Genomic DNA, 22,870 nt, shown 5'->3' with positions numbered 1-22,870 from the left:
TACCTAATCTGTCTATTTAAACTGTCAGTCTGCTTGTGTTGGATGTGGCGTTTAGTGTGAAGCAGGATTTTGGCATGATGGCGGAAAGAACCTATTATGTCCAAGTTGTTAAACTGCACCTAAAAGTACCACGTGCGTGTTTTCATTTGGTGATTTAGAAGCTGTATAAAATGTTGTTGCTATATTTGATTCTTATGTGCTGTTTAGTCTCTATTACACTGCTGGAACTGCAACTACTGGACCACAGAATGAGCATCAATAATACCTGTTCAATCAATAAAATTAATTTTATCAGGCCTTGGGACAGTAACTTTAAATATTTAAATTGATATGGTTTAAAGTTTCAATGGTCTAATGTGCAGCCATCACCTAAAAAGTAAACAGGAGTACTGGGAGTGCACCCGGGTATACAGAAAAAATTATCTGCAACTAAAATGTTTATTTTATCGCTCTGTGGGCTAAATCACCAGATTAAAGATTTGCTGCAGCCTTCCATTTGTCCTTTTTGTAACCATATTGCATTTACTGTTAGATTTTTTAAATGTTTTTTAAAGATCATGTTCTCTGGTGGAAAAATCGTATGACCTGTGAAAAAGACCCTTTTACATTGGTTAGATGCTGCCAAGACCACCGCTTTCATGTGAATGAGCAGGAGAAACCCTGAGATGGCTTCAAAAGTTCTGCCAAATTTTTCTTGACTTCATTTTTTTCTTTTTTCTTTTTTTTTAAGAGCTTTTCCCTTAGGAGCCTGATGAGGTGCTTCCCATATTCCCTTGCCAGTGTGATTGTTGCATGTTTTGCCTCCTCCTGGAGGATCTGCTTAGCATATTTAATAATGGTATCACTGGGGTCCTTTTTTACAGTGAAGTTTAGAATATGGGCAATACAGATGGAGCTGCAGTCCCCTACCACAGGCAGTTATATTGGATGCTCCATCAGTTACAAGGCACGTGTGATGTTATTCCCCATTTCTCCCTGAGGGATCACACAAGCTAAATTTCTTTCTATGTGTGTCCATTAAAGCTGACTGGATACTGGAATGTTTCCCATCCACAGAATGGCAGGTCACAACCGGCATCCATGTTAATGGATGTCCACATATCTGCTGTTACCCTAATTGTTTCTACATTGGCTTTCCTTTTCTCAACCTGGAATTCTTTCCCACAACCACTGCCTTCACAGCCTAAAGGATGGGGGAAAAAGAAGAAAAAAAAACCCAGGTTGGATCCAGTTTTGACACAAATTCCTTATATCCTGTGCCCTCCAATATGCTGAGAGGCTAGTTGTCTTTGATAATCATTAATACCAAGGTCTCATTCAGGTCCTTCTTTCTGGTCACTAGTCAGTCTTTTTTATAATGTAGTATAGTAATAATAGATTATGGTATTATAGTATTATTATTGATAGAACTAATATAGTATTAGTTCTGTCAATTCCATTATTATAGTTGATAACAAAATGCAGTTGTGTCACCCACACCAACAAAGTGACAACAGTAAGCTACAAAGTTGATCGATTGCGATAGATGTGTATTCATAAATTCATAAATACTCGAACCACTTCCTGAACCAGCGAGACTTCAAACATCAGTGACAACACTCGAAAACACAAGAGTCGATACGCGCTTCACTAAAAGCTTCCAGGATTTACCAACGTTCGGAAGCAGCGGTGCGGTTTGACCAATTACTAGTGTTTACCCTTTCTCAGGTTACTTCTAATGGGCTTTATGATTTTATTTTGAATTTTTCCACCTTCCAATTAAAGGTGTGTTTTCAGTTTATTCAGTCTGTGTTTAGTCTGCATTTGGGTCATAAATCCTGCATTTCATGACACATTGCAAGCAAAACCTATAACAGAAGCAAAGTTATGTGCAAATTAACCAAAGAGTTGATTGTCTTTGTATTTTGGTTTGACCACACTGACACTGATCACAGTGGGGAGGACAAAATATGTAGAGCCATGTTTGTAAATGAGGCCCTCATTACTTTCTGTTCTCATTCAGGCCAGTGTCCCCCACTCCTCCTCTTTGTCGTCTTCTCTCACTTCATTTTTCTCTCTCTGTTGCTCCATCTCTTTTCTTTAGAGAAAATAAAACTGGGTCACAGCTTCCTTCCTCCTGCTCCTCCACCTCCTCAGTGGCTTTAATGGAATAAATAGAAAAAAAGAGGCTGAGTTAATGCAGTGCTGGTGGATGTATGGATGCAGTAAAGCTATGGTGCTCTACACACACACTAGAGATGTAATCCCAGACACTTAAAATATATCTCTGCTCTCTCAGAGCGTCTTATCCACTATTGTCTGCCTTTTTTTTCCTGTACAAGGTGCATCTCACCACTGCTTTTCTTCCTGCTACGTCTTTATCTAACACTTCAGAGGTTCCAGCATGGACTGCCTACCGCCACAGCTCAATAGTTCTGTCAAGCTCACCTTTTTAATGTGGGAAGATGTCAGTCTTCCTTCGCTCTCTCGCACACATACAAAGGATCAGCTACTTATATATGCTACAATATCTTCAACAGCGGTGGAATCAGCATAACAGTACTGTCATAATACTAAGTGTTGGGCATAGCAATGATGTCTTATGATGTCTTAGTACATTGTAACACAACAGATGCTAAAGTATGAATGATTCAAAGCATCTGACCATTATATATCAGCATGACTGTCAACCTGGTTTATTTGGGATTAAACGCAAGTTCCTGTTAGAAGGAATAGCTTAGATTTATCAACAATTTCATCATCATTGAAGTATTCTCAAGATATGCAAGAATTTAAACATATCGTTCATTTATGTTTATCCAACTACAAGTAAATATCAGTGCATATTTATGCATACAGACTAAATTAACTTTAATGTCCTCTGTATACAGAGTGTTGATGACCTCAGTATTTTTCAGTGTTTTTCCCTGAGAGCCAGAGGCTGCTGTGAAAGGATTAGACGATTAGAAAGACAACACTCTGAGATCGGCTGGCAGGCTTCATCAGATAAACATGTTTAGAGCAAACAAAAGTGTCGTAACATTGCCGGACCACTTTGATCCCCTCGTACTTCCTGCCAAGGCTACAAGAATCTCGCTTACATCTTCAGATGCCTGTCTCACTATCAAAGCCTTGTCAGATGCGGGGGCTCGTTTCTCAGGACTGCCCCAGCTATTCTTAGATTAATTACTTTACAACCCCTCTGAGGGCCAAGAGGTTCTGTATGCCCCGGAGCTTTCAACACTTCTCTGACAACATGCACATGTAGACTCTTAGCCTTGGACAACACGTCCTATGGTCACATAATATGACAATATTTAATCAAAGTGTGTGTGCGTGCGTGCGTGCGTGCGTGCGTGCGTGTGTGTGTGTGTGTGTGAGAAAGGGGTGAAAGGTAGTTGAGCTGAATTGATTTTTGCCCTCCGCTTTGGTTCCAGCTTATATTTGATAATGACAGTGGGTGTACTTTCATTCTGCAGAAACCGCCCTTCACAAAGTACAAAGCTATGATTAGATTTGTTTGTGAAGGACAAAGGGTTTTTTTGTTTTTGTTTTTTCTAAAGGAAGGAGAGGGGAGGGGATACTGTAAAGAGCACCAGGTAAAGTGATGGACAGTAGTAGACCGAATCTACCCACCCTTTCCTCTGTCCTATATCCATTATCATCTATAGCCCACTGTAAATCACCTCTCAGGAGTCTGGGCAAAACTCAAATAGTTACAGTGTAATTTTCTTGAACCCATCCAAACACAATTTTATGCGAATAAACTGATAGCTATGTACGATATAAGCTGTTGTGCTGCATGCAGCTTTTTTTGTTTGTTTGTCCTCCGGTGTGCTGTAGGAGGATATTAGACTGCTTTGAGCAGAGTCTGATCAGATTTACAGTTGAGAGAGGGAATAAGACACATGGGAAATCTAATGTGCTACAGTATTGTGATAACAGACTGCATTCTCAAATTGTTTCACCAAGGTCCTGCAATAACACTCTGTGTAAATATGTCCACGTTGTTTATAGGAGTCATTTTAATGTTTGCATATTTCATTTTCAATGTACCGCAGATAATGCATTATTTATCACCATGCAGCTTTAATTAGACTGATGGCACTCAGCATCCAGTAAAGATTTGACTTTGACATATGTGGGTTGTTTTTGGTTGAATAACTTTGGATTCAACACATGTAATATTACTGTAGAAACATTAACTCGATGCAATGTTTTTATGAAGCAAGTGTCAACTTGTTACAAACATCATAATTCTAAGGATCAGAATGGTGACTTTGATGTGTCCAGTGCTGATGCTGACTGAGCCTTTTCAGGCCAAGATTTTTGACAGATAAAGAAAGTCTCTGTATTGCATTATTTAAGCATAAGTGCCTGGTCTGAAAATATTATTCAATTTCACACACTAAAAGAATTCAAAGAGAATATTATGAATGTTGTTTCATTTCAAAGCTTTTGCGCTTCCATTTTACATTTGGAAAGAAAAGAACCATGTTTCAAGCTTCCTGAGAATTTCCTTGGTTTTGTCAGAGTGTCTTTTGTTATGTTCCCAATGTCCAGAGCTTTTGTTTTTGTGGGTGCCAGATGCTATAAAATGCTGAATGCCCTTGTCAATCTCTGGAGGTGCCCAGATAGACCATAATGATCTGGCAGTTGTCCAAGACAGCCAGAACACACGAGAAGGCACAGCTAATGATACTGCAGGTTGGAACTGGTCGTCTTCTCACTTTATCTCATCCTATAACAAGCATATAGCAGCTTGTGTAGTGCACTATTGAGTACTGCAGTGAGAAAAGTGTGGCAGTTTGAGTGCTTTTCTAGTGGCCAGTAACTGAACTGACTTGATGTAGGGACCACACAGAGTACTGCAACTTTTGGCTTCAGTGTGTGACATACACCATTCTGATATTTTTTATTTTTTTGGTATATAATTGCATTTATCTAATCCTCATCCAGTGGAGGTTTTGGACACACAAGCTCAGAATAAGCAGAACTCGAGGGTCTATCAAAAATGTATAGAAGTATGTGGAAATCCCTTAGGCTACGTTCACACTGCAGGTGAAAGCGCATTAAATCAGACTTTTTTGACTCTATGCGACCCATATCCGATCATGGTATGACAGTTTGAACGGCACAAATCCAATATTTTCAAATCCAACCTAGGTTACTTTCGTATGTGTATGTATGTATGTACTGAATCCGATACATATCTGATGTTTTAGAAAGCAACTGGTGTTTGAATGGTCATGTCGCATTAAATCCGTCTTTTACGTCACTGACACAAGGTTGAACTGAACACAAACCAACCCCACCACTCCTGGTTCCGACTCCGTGTCCATATATAACTCTGCACGGAGGTAGCAGCCACTGCTCCAAACAAGGCCATTGTTAAAGCACGGGCTCTCTTTTTTCCCAGTGTCCTTCTTTCTCTAATTAATTTGTCAAAATTCTGTCAGTTATGACTGTGCAGAAATTGATAGACTGCTGAAACAACACCTACTAGCTCTGTAGCCGCCATTTTTACTTCCGTAAACAGAGCGCGTTGTGTGTGACGTCTTCTTTTGCGCATGCGAGCCGCTTTGAGGGCCGTGAACCGTTCACACTAGAGCGCATTTGCTGTCACATTTTATTTGTAGTGTGAACAACAAGACAAAAAAATAGGATTTAATCAAAAAATTGGAATTGAGCATTAAGACCTGCAGTGTGAACGTAGCCTTAAATGCTCTCTTCATGTATTTATTTGCAGTGAAAGAATTCATTTGACTACATTTGACTTTGAAATTTTCCACTTGCATCTTGTTTCATATATGTTGCATGCGTATAGGTATAAGAATCAGACAAAACAGCTCTAGTCCTGTGTGTTGTATTCTGTGATACAACACAGAGTAATGAAATTTGAAAAGGAATCAGACAACCTTGTTGCCAGACTGCAGATATAATATAAAAAAAAAATCCCTTTCAAAACACTAATGCAAAGGGGAACTCATTGCCTAATGTGATTTAGCAAAATTAAAATTTTTGTATGGGTGGAGACAGAAAGTCACACCTGACCAGCATATTGTCTTCCACATGCCTCTTGCAAAATAACGTTCTTTAAGACATTGGACATATTTTGCAAACTTTGTTTGTAGTTAAGCTTAGGTTTACATTCTGTAGACTGTAGCTTTTTATAGAATAAACTATACAGGCATAAGAGTAGTATCAAAAAGAAACTTGGTAATTTACGGTAACTGCAAAAGAGGTTTTATAATCTGCAAAAAGTATTGTGACAGTGCTGGTGTTATTTCTTACTAATCGAAAGATGTCTAGATTGAAGCATAAAACAGGCACCTTGCTTAAAAGATAAACCAGTGTTTTGCCTACACTTAAAGCTTCAAACCAATTTTAAATTGTACCTTTAGTCATTTTGTTATTAGCAACCTGTTGCAAAAATGCATTAATTGTTCCAAATTCTTTAGCTAACCCTACAAAAAATGCCAGAGATGACACAGGATGAGAGGCACATAACAATATTTTTACACCAACAAGGTGATTTGGAAGTAGGGGTCGGTTTTTATAATCGATTTATCAATTAAAATCCATTCTGGCTTGGATAACGTGAAATCGATTCATTAAAATCCTGAATCGATTTTTTAATATAAATTTATTTTGCCCGAAACGCCAGAATCTCAGGTGAAACCTTACAAAATTTCAACAACCACCAAACAACTAAGACAGTAAATGAGAGCAGGTACACGGCTTCTGCACAAAGAAGTTCAGAATCAGTGAGATGTCGCCTTTCTCACCTGACAGCACGGACACGGTCGCTGAAAGCCGACAGCTCGCTGATTCTGATGTTTTGGCGGGTCCGCGCTTTGTGTTTACACCCTTTTTGCGTTGATTCTAAAGCTGTTAGTTTTATCTCTCTCCAAACAATATTGACTGAACCATCAGCAAAAGAAGATCCAAACTACGCTTCACATAAAAATTGTCATGAATTCCCTCTGACTTTTACTGTTTTGCTTCTACCACAATAAAATCACACTTCATGCACAGCTCTCTCTCTTGCTCTCTCTCTCTGTACTTCAAGAACAGTTTCCCGTCTAAAAATCTGTTTTCTGCATTATTCGCTTGCTTATTATGCACAAGTCTACCGTTGTTTACAGCGCTGTCGGCCGCTGTTTTTTTTTCTTTTACTTACTTCCGAAAAGAAAACCTAATTTCTGCCGTTCAAATGTTCCCCATCAGTTCAATACTGAACAAATTTAAACTTTTTAAAATACTGCAAAATGTAAAACGCTCAGCTGTGTCTCTAATAAAACCGCTGTAACTTCAGAGGTGATGTTCATGTGTTGATTAATGGTTTTCTTTTGTTTTTGATCTGCCGCAGAATATTTTTATAAAATCCCAGGACAGGAAAATCACCTTCATGTTTTTCTGTGTTTTGTCTTCAGCTACTTTTACACAAAGGCATCTGCTGTGATGCTTACACCTTTGATAAAGTCTTGCATGAGTCAGCTTCCTTTTATAGATACAAAAATATGTAAATCTACTGATCTGAATTATAATATTTCTGACTGTCAAAATTTCGCAGATTCAAATCGAATTGAATCGAATCGAACTGAATCGAATCAAATTGAATCGAATTGTGGATCGATTCGTGACCTTGTGAATCGGAATCGAATCGATTCTAGAAATCAGTGACGATACCCAGCCCTATTTGGAAGTAGAAGGGTGCCTGTCAAAAAGCCTCTCTTATTGAACGTAAATGGGAAGGAAAGGCTGAGGTATTCTAAATTATACAACAACTGGATTGAAAATCAGTGGTAACAGATGTAATGTAGTGAGTGGCTGTAGCCCTCTGTAAAACATATTGAGGGAACAAAAAGCAGCCAATATGCAAAGAAGAGTTTTCAGTGGAGAAGTATTCCTGAAAACTAGAGAGCTGAGGCAGTGTTGAAGAATAAGGGTGGTCGTACTTAAAATATTGACTTTCAAGCTTGTTAGAACAGTACAAACTCTATTTCTGTTTTATAGACTCTATTTCGATTTATTTGTGCACATTTCAATAAATCTCTACATCATGGGGCTCGAGACCTTTGTACAGTACTCTAATTCTAAATCTTAGTGCAGAGAGCAAGTATTTTTATTCCCAGGCGTAATATGTTTCCTTTGTCTTTCATTTGCTCCTTAAATTTTTTAGAGGTCTGTGCTCTTCTAGTCACCTCAAGCTTTCACTCCTCTCCTTTCCATCCATTCCACTTTTTTTTGTTGTTGTTGTTGTTGTTGACACAATGTCACTGTGCCAGAAGCCCTGCTTGGAAATATAATTGAATTTCTTTTGACAATGGCCTGTCATCATCAAACATATTTTGAGTATGTGCTACCCCGCTTTATTAGTAGGCTTCTGAGCAGAATGGACCTTAGTAAAGATCTATTTAAGATACACATAAAAAAAAGACATAAAAAGACTGATAATTTAATTTGAACCCTTTGAAATAACAAATTTTTAAAGGATTTTTTTGAAACAGAATGGCTAAATTTACATTTTAAAGGTAATTAATTAGCAGCAGTGCTTCTCCGGGAAACAAAATTGCAGATACACACAATTGAATTTACACATTTCTATCTCACATGCATGTAATCAGGCACAGACAACAAGTACAATTTCAGAAAATGTATGACTGATACCGTACATCTGCATAGAGGCGTAAAAGCCTTTTATTTGTCAATTTTCCCTCACCTTCTTTCCACACTACTGAACTGCCCACAACCTCGCAGATGCTGCAGAGTCTTGTTTTATGTTTTTTACAACGTTGATGGTTTCCTGCAATGCCCACAGCTCTTGTGAATTTTTACACTCCCTCACATTCACAAGAACCCAGAGGAAGGCTCACAAATTTAGGTAACGTAGTTTTTGATCCACTCAGTATTGCTCTGTTCCTCACTGAGTGCACCTTCCATATAATACCTAAAGAGCTCCTTTTGGCAGTGTCTGATTGTTGTATGGGTTTGTGCTAATCCAATAAAAGGCCCTGTTTGTAGACAAAATACTGTTAAGCTGTCAGCAAGCCATGCTGTTTAAGATTGTGTTTTTAGGTGGCTGAGTGAATCAGCAGTACATGCACAGAATAGTGCCCGCAGGAAATTTGAATTCCATCAATGAGACTTTGGTTTCGCTGGGGACGAGGTCACTGAGGCAGTTAAACAATTCCTTGGTGTGGGTGGAAAAGGTCCGCCCTGGGCTTCTGAAGGCTCTGGATGTTGTAGGGCTATCTTGGTTGACATGCCTCTGCAATGTTGCGTGGAGATCAGGGGCGGTACCTCTGATTTGGCATCTTTAAGAAGGGGGACCGGAGGGTGTGTTCCAACTGTAGGGGGATCACGCGCCTCAGCCTCCCTGGGAAAGTCTCACACTGGAACGGTTCGTAGCCGAATGTGAAGTGGTGGGAATAAGAATCAGCACCTCCAAATCTGAGGCTTGGGCTGTTCGATATAACGATATATATCGGATGACGATATAAAAACGTCTATCGTTTCATTTTACGCTATCGTTTGTTTCGTGGTGTCGCAAAATAAACTGTTTACGGCAATATTTTTTCATCGTTTTGATGGTCACTGTAGTGGCTATATTAATTTCTTAAAGTTCTCTCTTTCTCTTATATTTTATATAACCACACTACGGACAAGCGCCTGTTTTTATGCGTTGTGGTTACCAACAACGACGGTAACAGCGTCGCGTGTCCGCTTGTTTATGTTTCACATAAACTTTTCACAATAAAGCTCAAGATCCTGTTGAGACTTTTCAAAATAAACTGAATCACGTGAAAGAGCAGATTATTTACGGATGAGAAGTGAAAAAGAGCCACCAGGTGCTAAAAAATAAACCGTAGACTCAAACGTTAGAACAGGCTTTCCCCCGCAGCACGCTGTGTAATAAATACTCACAAAGAAAACGGCGGCCTTTACAACTTATGTCTAAAAATGTATAGTTTCATGCATCGGTTAAAACACTCGACTCCAGCTACACGACGCGCAGCTGGAAACACTTCCCGCAAGTCGAGCTGCCCGAGATTCACAGAATTTACAGAAAATGTTACATTTTTGTGATTTATATCGTTATTGGTACGATAGAATTCTTATATCGGGATATGAGATTTTGGTCATATCGCACAGCCCTATCTGAGGCCATGGTCCTCAGCCTGAAAAGGGTGGCATGCCCACTCTGGGTCAGCGACGAGTTCTTGGCCAAAGTGGAGGAGTTTAAGTATCTCGGTTTCTTGTTCACGAGTGACTGCAGAAGGGAGCGGAAGCTGTATCGGTCTTTTGTGGTGAAGAGAAGCTGAGTGTAAAAGCGAAGATCTCTATTTACCGGTCAATCTATGTCCCTGCCCTCACCTTTGGTCACGAGCTGTGGGTAGTGACCAAAAGAGAGAGATTGCGGATACAAGCCGCGAAAATGAGCTTCCTCCAAAGGGTGGCTGGCCTCTCCAGAAGGAGGCTCCGGGGCATACTCAGGACACATTGGAGAGATTGTATCTCTCGGCTGGCCTGGGAATGTCTTGGTGTTCACCCGCACAAGCTGGAGGAGGTGGCTGGGGAGAAGGAGGTCTGGGCGTCTCTGTTTAGGCTGTTGCCCCACGACCCAGCCCCAGATAAGCGGAAGCAGATGGATGGATGGATGGATGGATGATACCAATTTCTTTATTCTTTTGGAAATATAAGTACACCCTTAATGCAAGTGTGACCATCTCTATCAAAGTGGAAGTATAGGCAGTTTGCTTCTCTTCTCTCTGAGTGAGCATCCCAGCAAATTCTACCCTAGGACAAACCAATAAATGCTCAGAGAAATTGAACAAAAAGCCCCAAAGGCTACATCTCAGACACTACAGGCCTTAGTTAGGTGTTGAATGCATGCAAGTTCATGACAGTATAATTAGAAAAAGACCTGTAAGTGTTGTTTGGAAGTAGGAGAAAGCCTTTTCTCTTTAAAAAGAACATGGAAGCATAGCTTAGGTTTTCAAACCTGCATCTGAACAAACCGAAAGTCTTCTGGAACAATGTCCTTTGGACAAACTGTGCATTTAATGCACAGCGCCACACTTGGCAAAAAGCAAACAGCAAATCGGCAAAAACACCACAAGCCACCTGTCAAGCACGGTAGTGAAGGGGTGGTAGTTTGAGCTTATTTCGCAGCCACAGGACCTGAGCACTTGCAGTCATTTGACTGCAAGGTGCCGGTAACTGGTTTAGTGCATTTGAGCCTGCAATACAAATTTATTTAGAGGAGCTCCATTTCAAGGTCAGTGTTGGCAAACAAAGTATTACATCCATCAGTGATGTAAAACAACGAATTACTCAAATTTACAGTTGGCTGAATGTCTACTTTGTTGCCCGATCAAAAATATTACAGAGATTTGGCAGACTGTTTGACAGCATCAGCTGATTTGATGCAAATATGTTTTTGCTTCAGTCAGCCAACACGAACATCAGTGTGTGAGTTAATGCAGTGAATTTTGCCCAGGTGACTTGTAAAGCTGCACAGAGGTAGATTAGTAATATCTTTTCATAACCTCACCACACTGTCCCATTTATGAGTCTACTTGATGGTGCTAGTTTGGGCTGATTAAATATTGCATGTAAACAGCTGCAGTAGTGAAGCACTTCGGCCTGGTTTATTTAGACTGGAGCTGTGGCATGAACTGAGCAGTGACAGCTTAAACAGACCACCTGACATCAAAAAGGGTGCACTGGATAGGTGCTATAGAGTCAAGTATGTTTTGTGATAATGTAGGAGCACTGTGTGGTGTGCCTTACCTCATTTGTCAAGTAGACTGTTTTGTTAACCATTGACTCTATTTAACACACAGTAATCAAGGATCTCACAAGGAAATGCATTTCTTGAAAAGAACTGCACAAAGCTGAAAGCCACAGCTTTGCTTTTCTGGAGTTCAAAGACTTAGTGGTAACAGACTATGATCCTTATGTAATGGTTGCTTTCTTTACTTTTCTCAACAGGTAAGATGGTGTCCATTCAAAAGTACTAAAGTGGCATCCACACTGTAAGTGATTCGCTTGTCATGTACCGATTTAAAGCTAACAGTTGGTTGCTTTCAAGGCTCTGGTTGTCTAGGTATCCCTCCAGTGTGTTTTCTACTAGGTGTCCTGCACTCTCATTAGTAGTTCCTCAATTGCGCTTCTGCAAGTTGAGAAAAGTTTATCTCCTTATCTCCACTAGCTTCCTGCCCATGTCATGATACTAACATTTATTTTGCTCATAGTTGCTTGGAGATGCCAAATTTTATTTGCTTCCTATGGCTCCCATGTTTCTGTGAATCACTTCCAGTGTGTGTAGAGCTTAATGGCTGGTAAAGGGTAGAATGAGGTTCTGGATGGGGTCTTGGTGGAGATCTATGGAAACTTCAGGATCACTTCTAAGATTGGATAAATATTATCAATTTGTTTTGTGGTTGTGGATACAGCATCATATTAATATAGAGCGCACCACAGCCAAATACCACAGTGTGTATAGCTTATGATAATTTGCCATATGTGTCCCCATATTGGCCTTAATAATAAAAAATCCAATTCTTAAGTAGACATTAAACTCGATTGCTGACATTGCTGTAATTTAACAAATGTTTGGTAACTACAACACAAAATTAAGTTAACTATCCATCCAGACAGCTGTAATGGTCAGTTGCTGCTGACTAAATGATGGGCCACCAGTTAAGTGTTGCAGGACAGGATATTTGGATGTCTACAGGAGTATAGTCCCACAATACATTTCCATATAGCAGACATGCATGAACTGGAGTTCTTTACCTGGATTGTGGATGCAGTGGGATCAGTGTTCATGTCATGTCATGTACCCACATTGGCAAAGTATCATTATTACATTAAAAAAAATGCCCCTGTCGTTAATAATCCATGAGTTACTTCCACTCCCTTTAAAAAAAACTAGAAAACCTCTGCCTCATCATTCACTTGAAAAATCAAAGAAAATAAAAATTTCATGCACATGGACCACATTCTTTGAGCAATTACTTAATAAATCTGTTTGAGTGTAAATGAAGTAGAGATGAGCAAGTCATTGAGGACACTCCTGAATCACCTGAAGGTTTCTGTTAAGGTTTTACTTCCATTGGTATTATAATTTAATTTTGTGAAGGTCTCCTGTTGTTACAAACTCCTGGCTACGATGTAGTAATGATCAAAAACAGAGAAATGTATCTGTACACCGAACTCGGTGATGCAATTTATTGTCAAGCTTCAAGGTATTGCTTCTGTGTCAAGGTAATTGTACCTTGACAATACCAGTTTTGTTCTAGACATTGGTAATAAATTTATTCATTGAAGCTGAGCATGCAGTTGTATTTTTTTCTCCTTCTCTTTTTGTTGAAATCCATTCTGTGCATCAGCGCTACTATGACTAAAACCAAGATTAATTGCTTTCATATCTCTAGTGTAGAATCACAACCACTGGAACACACAAAGAAGCACGCGCACACACACACACACACACACACACACACACACACACACACATACAGTGTGTCTTCCTACTACACACATTTCTGCTCAAAGTACAGCGTGTACCAGATCAAAATAAATCTGCATGGATCAAAATGAGACTGGTTTAATTGACAGTGAGGCTTCAGTGCTCTGCAGCCACCATACGACATGCAGGTTCTCTCAGCTGGAACCAAGCATCTCTCCACTGAGAGAAATAAAAGAAAAAAATCTAAAAGGAAAAATGCCCTTTTTAGCTGCATTTGTGCAGAGCAGATAGGGAGGAATGTGTATGCTCTTGTGCACATATAAGAGTTGCTGAAACTATGTATGTGCTTCAGCGAAAATTACCCTTTGTACATAGCATAACTGCACACAGATGATTTTGATAGAGCTTGCTCATCCCTTGTAGGAAATGGAGCATCTATTTGCATGTGACACTGAAGTAGGGAGAGAGTGTGGCGGCTTATTACAAAGCTGAAAGTAGGAGAATCCAATGCGTAATACTCTTGTGTGGACAGAAAACAAGGCTACTATCTCTCTGTCTCATGGGTGCGATGTGAAAAGAGAGGCGAGGGGGGAGATGGATATGGAAGAAATCATACTACTGCTTTACTATGCAACCAGTTTGGCGGCTAAAATGACTGAGCAACATCATCTGAGCCGGGAATAGTCAGTATTTTAAGATAGGGTGAGACTGACATCAGAAGTGACAAAGGCAGGAAAAAGAGAGAAGGAAAGGAAGGACGGAGAACAAGCGTGCAGCTCTGAGGCGTTCCATCATCCACCAAACTCCTGCAGCTTCCCTCTTCCCTCCTCCTCCTCCTGAGAGAAAGAGAGAGAGTGAGCAACAGAGAGAGAGCGAGAGAGTCACGCTTACAAGGCAGCGGAGAAGAGACGTCAAGAGGAGGATCTACAAAGGAAAAAAATCCTTCTCTCTCTTCTCCTTTCTCTCTTCGTGCATCCTACTGGCAGCAAGGAGCGGAGAGGAGTGAAGAGGACCTGGCTTGCAGATTTTCCACGCTGCTTCCCTGCAATTTCTGTGGCTGTATCACAGTGCGTGGAGCGCGGGGAGAGCTGCCGATAGCTTGATCGGTGACATCGCTCCGCAGCAGAAGAGCACCGTAGAGGAGCCAGGATGCTTAACAATCTGACCGACACAGAGGAGGGGGACGGGGGAGCGCAAAGCCAGGGTGAGTGATGGGATGTGTCATGCTGTGACACAAACCCACGAGCAGATACGTGTAAATGGGGGCATTCACATGACAATGCAAGACATGCATATAATGTACATCTGCCCACGCAACCAAGCAGATGGAGAATAAATATATCTACAGCAAATACTTTGCAGATCACACAACATGCACATGCAAGGTGCGTTACAACATCGTACGGTGGACGGCCTGGATGCCTTTTCTACTGCTGCTCTTACTGCAAGGCTGTTGTGACAGGAATAGTAATGGGTTCACTCCGTACGATGATGGTGTGTATTACAGCTTTGTCCAGCACATGCACACATTTTTCTTTTTTTTTTTACTAATATTCACACAAACTCCCGCACAAATAAGCATACACACATGGACTAACAGTACCTAGCATTTTGTGTTGCAGCCGTACAATCATTCATTCATTCTTCATGGCAACATAAATATTCCCATCACATATGGCATCTCTTTAGACAGGCGGTGCACACACAGACACATGCACACACATGTGCACACAAACATACACAATTACTGATACCAAGCCACCATTGCTGCTAATCCCATCACCCCCAGCTGTCAAAATCAACCTTCCATCAAATCCCCATGGCTCAGCCAGGTCCTCAGTCTCTGCAGGCTTTCAAGAGAGAACCTGTAGGTTGCTGGTTTGTGCATTGAGCTGTGTGGTGAGTGCTCTGTTCACCAGAGAGCGCATAGCTTCTCGGGCCCTGGCGAAAAATAAACCTGTTCTTCTAAGTGCCCGTGACAAGCGTTGCACCTTTCAGAAGAGTATTAAATCATGCATTCGGTTTAAATCCCGGGTAACCTCAGTTTATTTTTCATTACTCAAAGTGAGGATAATTCTGCTGTTGCCTATGTAAAACCTGCAAACCAACAGCACTCCTCCTTTCTGTCTGCGAAATGTTACAGATTATTGTAGCTCTGCACACATCTCTCTCTCAAGCCTCGGCTTTTTCCTTTGCTGCCCTCTTTTTCCCCTTTTGCTCTCTATATTTGTCTCAGCTGTGTCCTCACTCTTTCATCTCTCTCATTCTGCATTATGCACAAATCTCCCTGTTGTTGTCAGTCCTGGGCTCTAAGGGATGCACTGGAGAGACAGGTTGCGGATGAGAGAACAGTCACTATGCTTCTTCTCCTACCTGTGAGGGCTTAATGATAAAAATAGACCAGTGCTGGGAACATGAATATTTAACTTAATGCGGGCATCTTGTGTTTTTCTTTTTTTTTTCTTTTTTTTGGTGGGGGGGGATTACAGTGTTGCGCTAAGAGACATGGGCAGCAGTTGTAAGAGGTTAGTGGCCAGTTTGAAGCATGACCCCATTTTTATGTGTGACAAATTGAAACCATCAAGGGCAGTTTACCAAGCATGATGTGAAACCACATAACAGCACATGCATAAGTGTTAACAGCATATGATTACTTGAGAATACTGCTACCGTGCACTCAAAGCTTAAAGCACTGTGAATTTACTGTCAGAATTAGATATCTGTATGTGCATGCGTGTGTTAATGTTCATGTTGAGAACATGCTAATTGAGTGAGTGTGTCATTGCTCATCAACTCTCTAGCCATACATAGATAAAATACTATGAAATGCACAGTCAAAACAGTAGTTTTCACAGGACTCTTTGCAGTCCTTTAAAAGGATAAAAGAGTGCAGAAAGTCCTGCATCCAGGAGGATAAGTAGCAGGCAACTGCTGCTAATCAAATGATCATCACCAAGTGTAACCATCTCTATAAAAGCTGAGGTATTGGGAGTTTGTGTCATTGCGTTAACACACACCTTAATACTCCAGACCAGGAGTGGATGTCCCACTAAATTCCCCACAAGGTCAGACTCTATAATGCTCACAGAAACAGCAAATTATCTAAAGGCTACATCTCAAGTATGGATGTTTGGAAGAGTTGCCAGAAGAAAGTCTCTTCTCTCTAAAAATATTATTGGTATTATAGGACCAATCACCTCATAACAACTGTCAAGCATGGTGGTTAAGAGGTGAATGTGTGGGCTTGTTTTGCAGCCACAGAACTTGGAGAGTTTGCAGTCACTGAGATAACCATGAACTATGTATACCTGTTTTGAATTTGATTTCTCTGATCAAATGTGGATCATGTAAGAGGGCACTGATCCCAAGAGCACCAACAAATCAGAATTACCTAGAAAAAAAGAAGCATAATCAAGGTGTTGTAATTCCCAGTCAAAGTCCAGATTTCAACATGAATAAAATGCTGGGGCAGAACCTCAGCAGAGCTGTGCCTAACTGAAGGTCCACAAATCTCAATGAACTAAGTCAATGTTGTAAAGAGGATTAGGCCAAAATTCCTTCACAATGACATGAGAGAGTCATAAAGTCATACAGAAAATGATTACTTCACGTTATTCCTTCTAAATGTGGTTCCACAAGCTACTGAATCATGAGATGTACTTAGATTTTTTCACATGACTACATGGAGCCCTGTAAAAACTGTATGAGCATAGAGAGATATATAATTTGGAGACTCGTGCAGAGTTGGATAAATGTCTCCCATCACTTAGTCTCAGCGCATCTCTGTTTCTGCCTGTCACTCACCCCTATCTCTACCTTTTTGTCACTTTGCTGTAGGCAGCATCTCTCAGGATAGGGCCTCATTCACACACACGAACACGCGCACACACAAAAATCCATCCTTTTCATCTGAATCATAGCCCTGCTAAGCTAGCTGTTGAACAACGTGAATAACTCTGTTTAGTCATCAGTGCTATGCAGGACAGTTCTTGATATCGGGGCCCTTTTGCCCCATTACAGTAGGAATGTCAGAGGCTGTTGCTGACTGCTGTCCCTCAGCGATGCTGCTGCTCTCCCTCCTTCTCTCAGGGCTGTGTAGTACTGTCCAAGGTGCTGATTTAAAGCCTTTATTACATAGCTGGGTTACAGCCTAGCAGAGTTGCATACAGCACCAGGGCAGAGCTGTTTGTGTTTGTAGGGGTGTATTATTGCACCACAAACCTTATAAACATCAAGGATGAAAGGAATTTACAGATTAGCCGAAGCTAAAAGTAAAAAAAAGAAATTGATGCATGTTGAATCACAAGCACGTTTACTTATTCATAAGTTGTCATACTTCTCTCCCACCACATTGTTAATTATCTGCAGCTTTCTCTCTTTGGAGCAGTGGAGAGGTGGAAGAGGATGGAATGCAATCAAGAGTTGAAGGGGAGGTGAAGTTTTAGTAATCCATTTGCAGCACAGAAATGGTTTAATGGCAGAGCATGCCTTACTTTTGAAGCACAAGAGGGGAAACTGTCACTGTCTGGAACATGGAGTGACGCAAAGAGATGCATTGCAAGTGGAGGGGGTTGAAAAGATGTTCATTTCCCTACTGGCAGGTGTAAAAATGGTGCCGTGTGTGTGTTTTGTTTTTTCTTTTCTTTTGTAGCTCATGTTGAAATGAGTGGTTTAACATATTTAAAACAGTGTGACAAATATCCATCTACCAAATGCTGTAAAGCTTCTGTCATCATAACAGTGATAAGCTATAGTATAAATGATCAGAATGTCAGAGCACTCATTGTTAAAGTGTATTATTAGGGAAAGCGTTTAGTGTTTTCATGCCTGATTTTCTTGTTAGCAAGCGAACATGATGTACCAAATGTTTATTTCTGTCTTTGTTTTTTTTTGTTTTATTATTATTTATGCATTCCAGTTGCTCATTAACATGTCAGTTCATTGTATTTCCTGTGGTTTAAAGAGTGATTGTTTTTGTTATGTGTGCATAATAGAATATTGCTCATGAGGTCTTCCCAGTCTCAGCAGGGCAGCACACAGCTGATAGGTGATGCTGTCTTTTCCACACTTATTTAGAAAAATTTGAAAAAATGTGTCAAAAGTTGTATTAACAAGATCGCTAAAATACTCAATATCAATTATCAGAATCAGAATACTTTATTAATCCCGAAGGAAATTATGGGTTACAGCAGGCAGCACGCTAATGGCGCATGCGCACTTACAAAGGAACCTATAAATTAGAATAGATTTGAAACAAAAGCTAATGTAATGTAAAGCTAATGTGTTTAGACAGTAATAATCACAAAAGCAAGAGGAGACGCAAACATTGCAATAAATATTTGTAGTTGTTACATAAGAATTTTTTTACATAAGAACTGAACAAATGCACATTTTTAAATAAATAAAGAAATGAATGCAACTGATTTCGTGACGTCCTCGGTTTGAATAAATTTCAGCTCAGCAGTAGACTTTAAAAGATCAGCTCGCATTAGGAAATACTAGGCTTGCATTAACAGTGACAGCGTTTTTTAATACGCACTGACGATATCTGCGAAAAGATGCAGCCATTGCGATATCAACCACTAGTTTTATGTTCTACTTTTTAAAAGTTGCAACTATGGCATTTTGGTCAGTGTCCTCCTAAAAAAACATGATTATTTCTGTTGTAAAGTTGGACATTTTAAAATAGGTGTCATTTTACCACAGGAGTGGATATTGACTGGTTTTTGAAATCAGACTCAGCCCTTCTTCTTCTGCCCTGCTTTAACATCCATAATATGGATAATCTAGAACTAAACTGAATTTCGGGGTGTTATGTATGTTACTCCATCTACAGTTTCATCTATTCATCCATTTCTCTATTGACAACTGCAGAATTTAGTGAACTAATTGATTAGTTAATTAGTTAATCAAGTAGTTTTTAAGCGAAAAATGCCACCTGTTGTCTGTTCAGTTTTTTCAGTTAGAAGGAATTTCTTCTTTCCCTTAATGGATGTGATGTGACTGTTGTTGGCTGTTAGAATTTCATAACAAAGTTGTTGTTTTTTAACTATGTTTTGACATTTTGCATAAAGTGATCTAGAGTGATTGAGAGGATAACCAGTAGATTATTTGATAATGAAAAATAGTCATTAACTCCATCTGTCTCCTCTCTGCACCAGTCTGTACTCTTGGTCCAGGCTGTGAATGGGGTTGTAATGATGTTTTAGTTATGGCTGACTGCATAATACTGCAAAACGCTCCCCGGGGCCCTCTCCTAGGGAAGCAGTTGTTGTGCATGCTCAACGTCATTATTCTCTGTCTACCCACTCTGCGACTTGTCTACTGTGAATGGAGAGTAAGAGGAAGCAGAAATGCACTGTAAGTGAGAGAGACTGCTGGCTAATACAGAACCACAGGCACTTGTTACTTGTAAAGGTGGCTCTCTGGGTGCAAATAAAAATACATTTTCAGTAGCTTAGTGCTTAAGTGTGTTATCTCCACATGAGTAAACAGACACATAGCCCTGCTTGCTTGCAGTATAGTATTCGATTGGTCAGGTTAATTACTTAATTGCCATGTCAAGAAGTTAATAACATCGGAGGGAAGCGATGTATGCCGTACCCCTCATTAGACACTTGAGTGTCTTTAGGAAGGAGAAACTTTTAAAATTATACAAAAATACTCTTAACCAATTTATATATTTCCTATAGTTGTTCCCTTTTTTACATACCCATGCTAATTAATCATCGTTTTTATTCCTCTGTGTGCCACCACCATGGTACAAATGACACCTAAAGTCAGACATGGATACATAATAGCTTATGTTAAACTGAATAGGCTTTCTTATGGTTACCATCAGCAGTGGGTGTCCAGACATAGATATTCATTCATTTGGTTTGTCAATTAAAAACCAGGATGCAATCAGTAGTGATTGGTTCTGCTTCCTCAATGCTTGTTGTTGACTCATACCATTCTGGTGAAAAGCTCAGAGAAGTGTGTGCACATGGTGGTCCCATGAGCACACACACCTGCATATTTAAGACTTCACCATAAGTGATTCTCCTCTTGAGTAAACGTAGCTGATGACATAAATACATTCATTAAGTAGAGAGAATGTAATTGTAATATTACATTTCATCAGCACAAATCCCTGTTCAGCAACAAAAACAGCGATGGGAAAATTACAGGCTCCAGCGGACACTGAGGTAAAAGATTTCAAATGGATGAATGGTCCCGGAGAGAAATAGATGGCCGGTTTTATGGAGGGGAATAGGAGGTCACTGTACATGAAGGAAAGGGATGAATCAGCTAATTGAACACAAGAACTGTTATTTTCTCTCTCATCAGTTTCATTAAAATGAACTAGACTGAATGTTACTGGAAAACTCAGATATGTAAGAATAAAGTGAAGTAGGAATAAATAATTGCAAATACAATTTTTAAAGTAGAACATAATGTCCCTAAACATTTAGACATTTTGAAACACTCACAAGCAATAGTTTTATTAGTCTTTTTATAATGCAAAAATCTTTTTGGAGCGTTAGACCCCGGTCACATAGGCCTAGGGAAAAAGTGTGTGTTCTGTGTCTGGTTGGTAAGTAGTTGCCGTGTCACTAGAACTAAACTGGTTGCATAGAGAGATACAGTTTCTGCATCTTGTGAGCGCTTTGGCAGGTTACTGGAATCACCTGTTTTAAGACCCAGACTTTGCAAACACTACTCTCTAGGTGGTAGTGAAGCTGTGAAATGTGCAGCACAAACTGGAAACGTTTGCCATCAAAGTAAATCTTCCACCTTTTGTAATGTTTTTGCTTTGTGTAAGGCACAGCTTTTAATTTGAATGCAAATACTCATTTACAGCACACTTTAACCTACAGCAATCTTGATGTTTGCCAACTGGTCTCCAGGCCTGTGTCACTAAGGTTTTAGGCAAGACTTTGGGAGGTTCCTTAAGCTTCCCTTAAATACAAAGAAGAACTGCAGTTCTTCAGTTAAAACAGCTTCCACGATCACGGTTTAACTGTTTTAATTATAATTGTTCTTCATCACCATCACCCACAATTAATTGAAAATCTTCTTTCCTGAAAAGTTTATTATCGTCAGTTTTGTTGTTTAGGGTTTTTTTTATATGTCGGTGATGTGTTTTCCTCCCCTTTCAGTCAGTCCAAAATCAATGAAGCAACATGAAGATGCTTTTAGCATTCTATTTAGTTTTAGGCTTTCATTTAAGGTCACTGATTTCACTCAAAAATAATATTTAGAGGCATTTGACGCATTCAGTTTTATGGAGCTGAATAACTGCTTTTCACCATTAATACCCCTCTGTTCAGCTAAAGCAAAATGTTCCGATTCACTCTGAGATTTTCAAAGGACCTGCTATAAAATGTTTGAAATACAAAGAAGGATTAGAGGAGATTGATGGGTATACAGCTATAAAAAGGGTATACAGCTGAATAAAACACTTCTTTTTGGTCTTTTTAACACGTTGCATACACTTCCGCAATGTAATGATGATTTAACACTTTGTCTGCAGGCAGAATTTGTTATTAATGGTCAGAGAGATTTGAGACTCTTCTCAGTACATGTAGTTTACTCAACAAAAGAAATCCACTTGGTTCGGGTGCACCAGTGTGGGAATCTGCACACCGCAGATAAAGTAAATCAAAAGCCGACAGTGCACACTCCACACCCCTGAGGGAGTGACACATTCTTGTTTACCTCCGGCTTGTTATTTGAGAACCCAAGTCTTTGATGAGTCTCTCAATTTCCACGTTATCTGACATTAGTGTGAACCAACCTGTGCCAGGAGATGGAACCATAATGAAAAGTCACATATTGATTTACTCTCACTCATATAACTATTTGTGGGGTGTGAGGTAGTGTGTAGTTGAGACCGACCTCAGAAACATGATAGCCTCCTGTGCCGGTAGGACAGCAATCACAGCAGCATTGACTCACTACATAGATTCTTCCGTTTTGTCACTTGAGACCAAATAAAAGCTAAAGAACCCCTGTTACTACATCTGTGTGTGTGTCTGCATGTGTCGCAGCCTGGCTTCATCCCATTTTATCAAGCTGTTTTCTTTTGGCTCGAGAAAGAAAAATAACCAAGTAGATAATGTAGATTTCCATGGTTACAGTCTGACCTGCTGGAAATAATTTAGATATTTGCTAGATGTGCACCCTTTACACCGAAGTTAAATATGACATACAAAATACAGCACATACAGTCACTCATCAGTCAATACATATAAATAAATTTAAGTCACATTGATAAAGAATGCATTATTTCAGGTGATGAGTTTTACTGGTGTATAATTATTTATCTTTCATAGACGACATATTTTGCTCTTTTCAAGCTTACATGTTACCGCTGTTTCATGCCACACTCTTCATCTCCATAACATCCTTTCATCTCCCTTTTTA

At 39.8% G+C, this 22,870-nt stretch overlaps 1 protein-coding gene across 5 annotated transcripts in view; it reads left to right on the top strand.

Annotated features, from left to right (window-relative positions):
- Window positions 1-22,870, top strand: part of slc12a5a (solute carrier family 12 member 5a) — a 197,454-nt gene that overhangs the window by 66,384 nt on the left and 108,200 nt on the right. Inside the window, exon 1 of one of the 5 annotated variants that reach the window (XM_085275023.1) lies at window positions 14,235-14,666. The exons of 3 other annotated variants lie outside the window; for them this stretch is intronic. In XM_085275023.1, coding sequence (XP_085131149.1) covers window positions 14,612-14,666 — 55 coding nt within the window. In that variant the 5' untranslated portion in view covers window positions 14,235-14,611. Of the gene's footprint in view, window positions 1-14,234; window positions 14,667-22,870 lie in introns of those variants that run through there. One more of the 5 variants, XM_085275022.1, reaches the window with a different exon arrangement.

This window comes from Mchenga conophoros, linkage group LG5, assembly GCF_057382185.1.
Source record: "Mchenga conophoros isolate Kocher_MC1m ecotype Shallow Benthic linkage group LG5, M_conophoros_male_GT1.1, whole genome shotgun sequence".
NCBI classification, from domain to species: Eukaryota; Metazoa; Chordata; class Actinopteri; order Cichliformes; family Cichlidae; genus Mchenga; species Mchenga conophoros.
The sequence above is the reverse complement of the archived record's forward strand: the minus strand, read 5'-3'. Positions and strand labels throughout refer to the sequence as shown.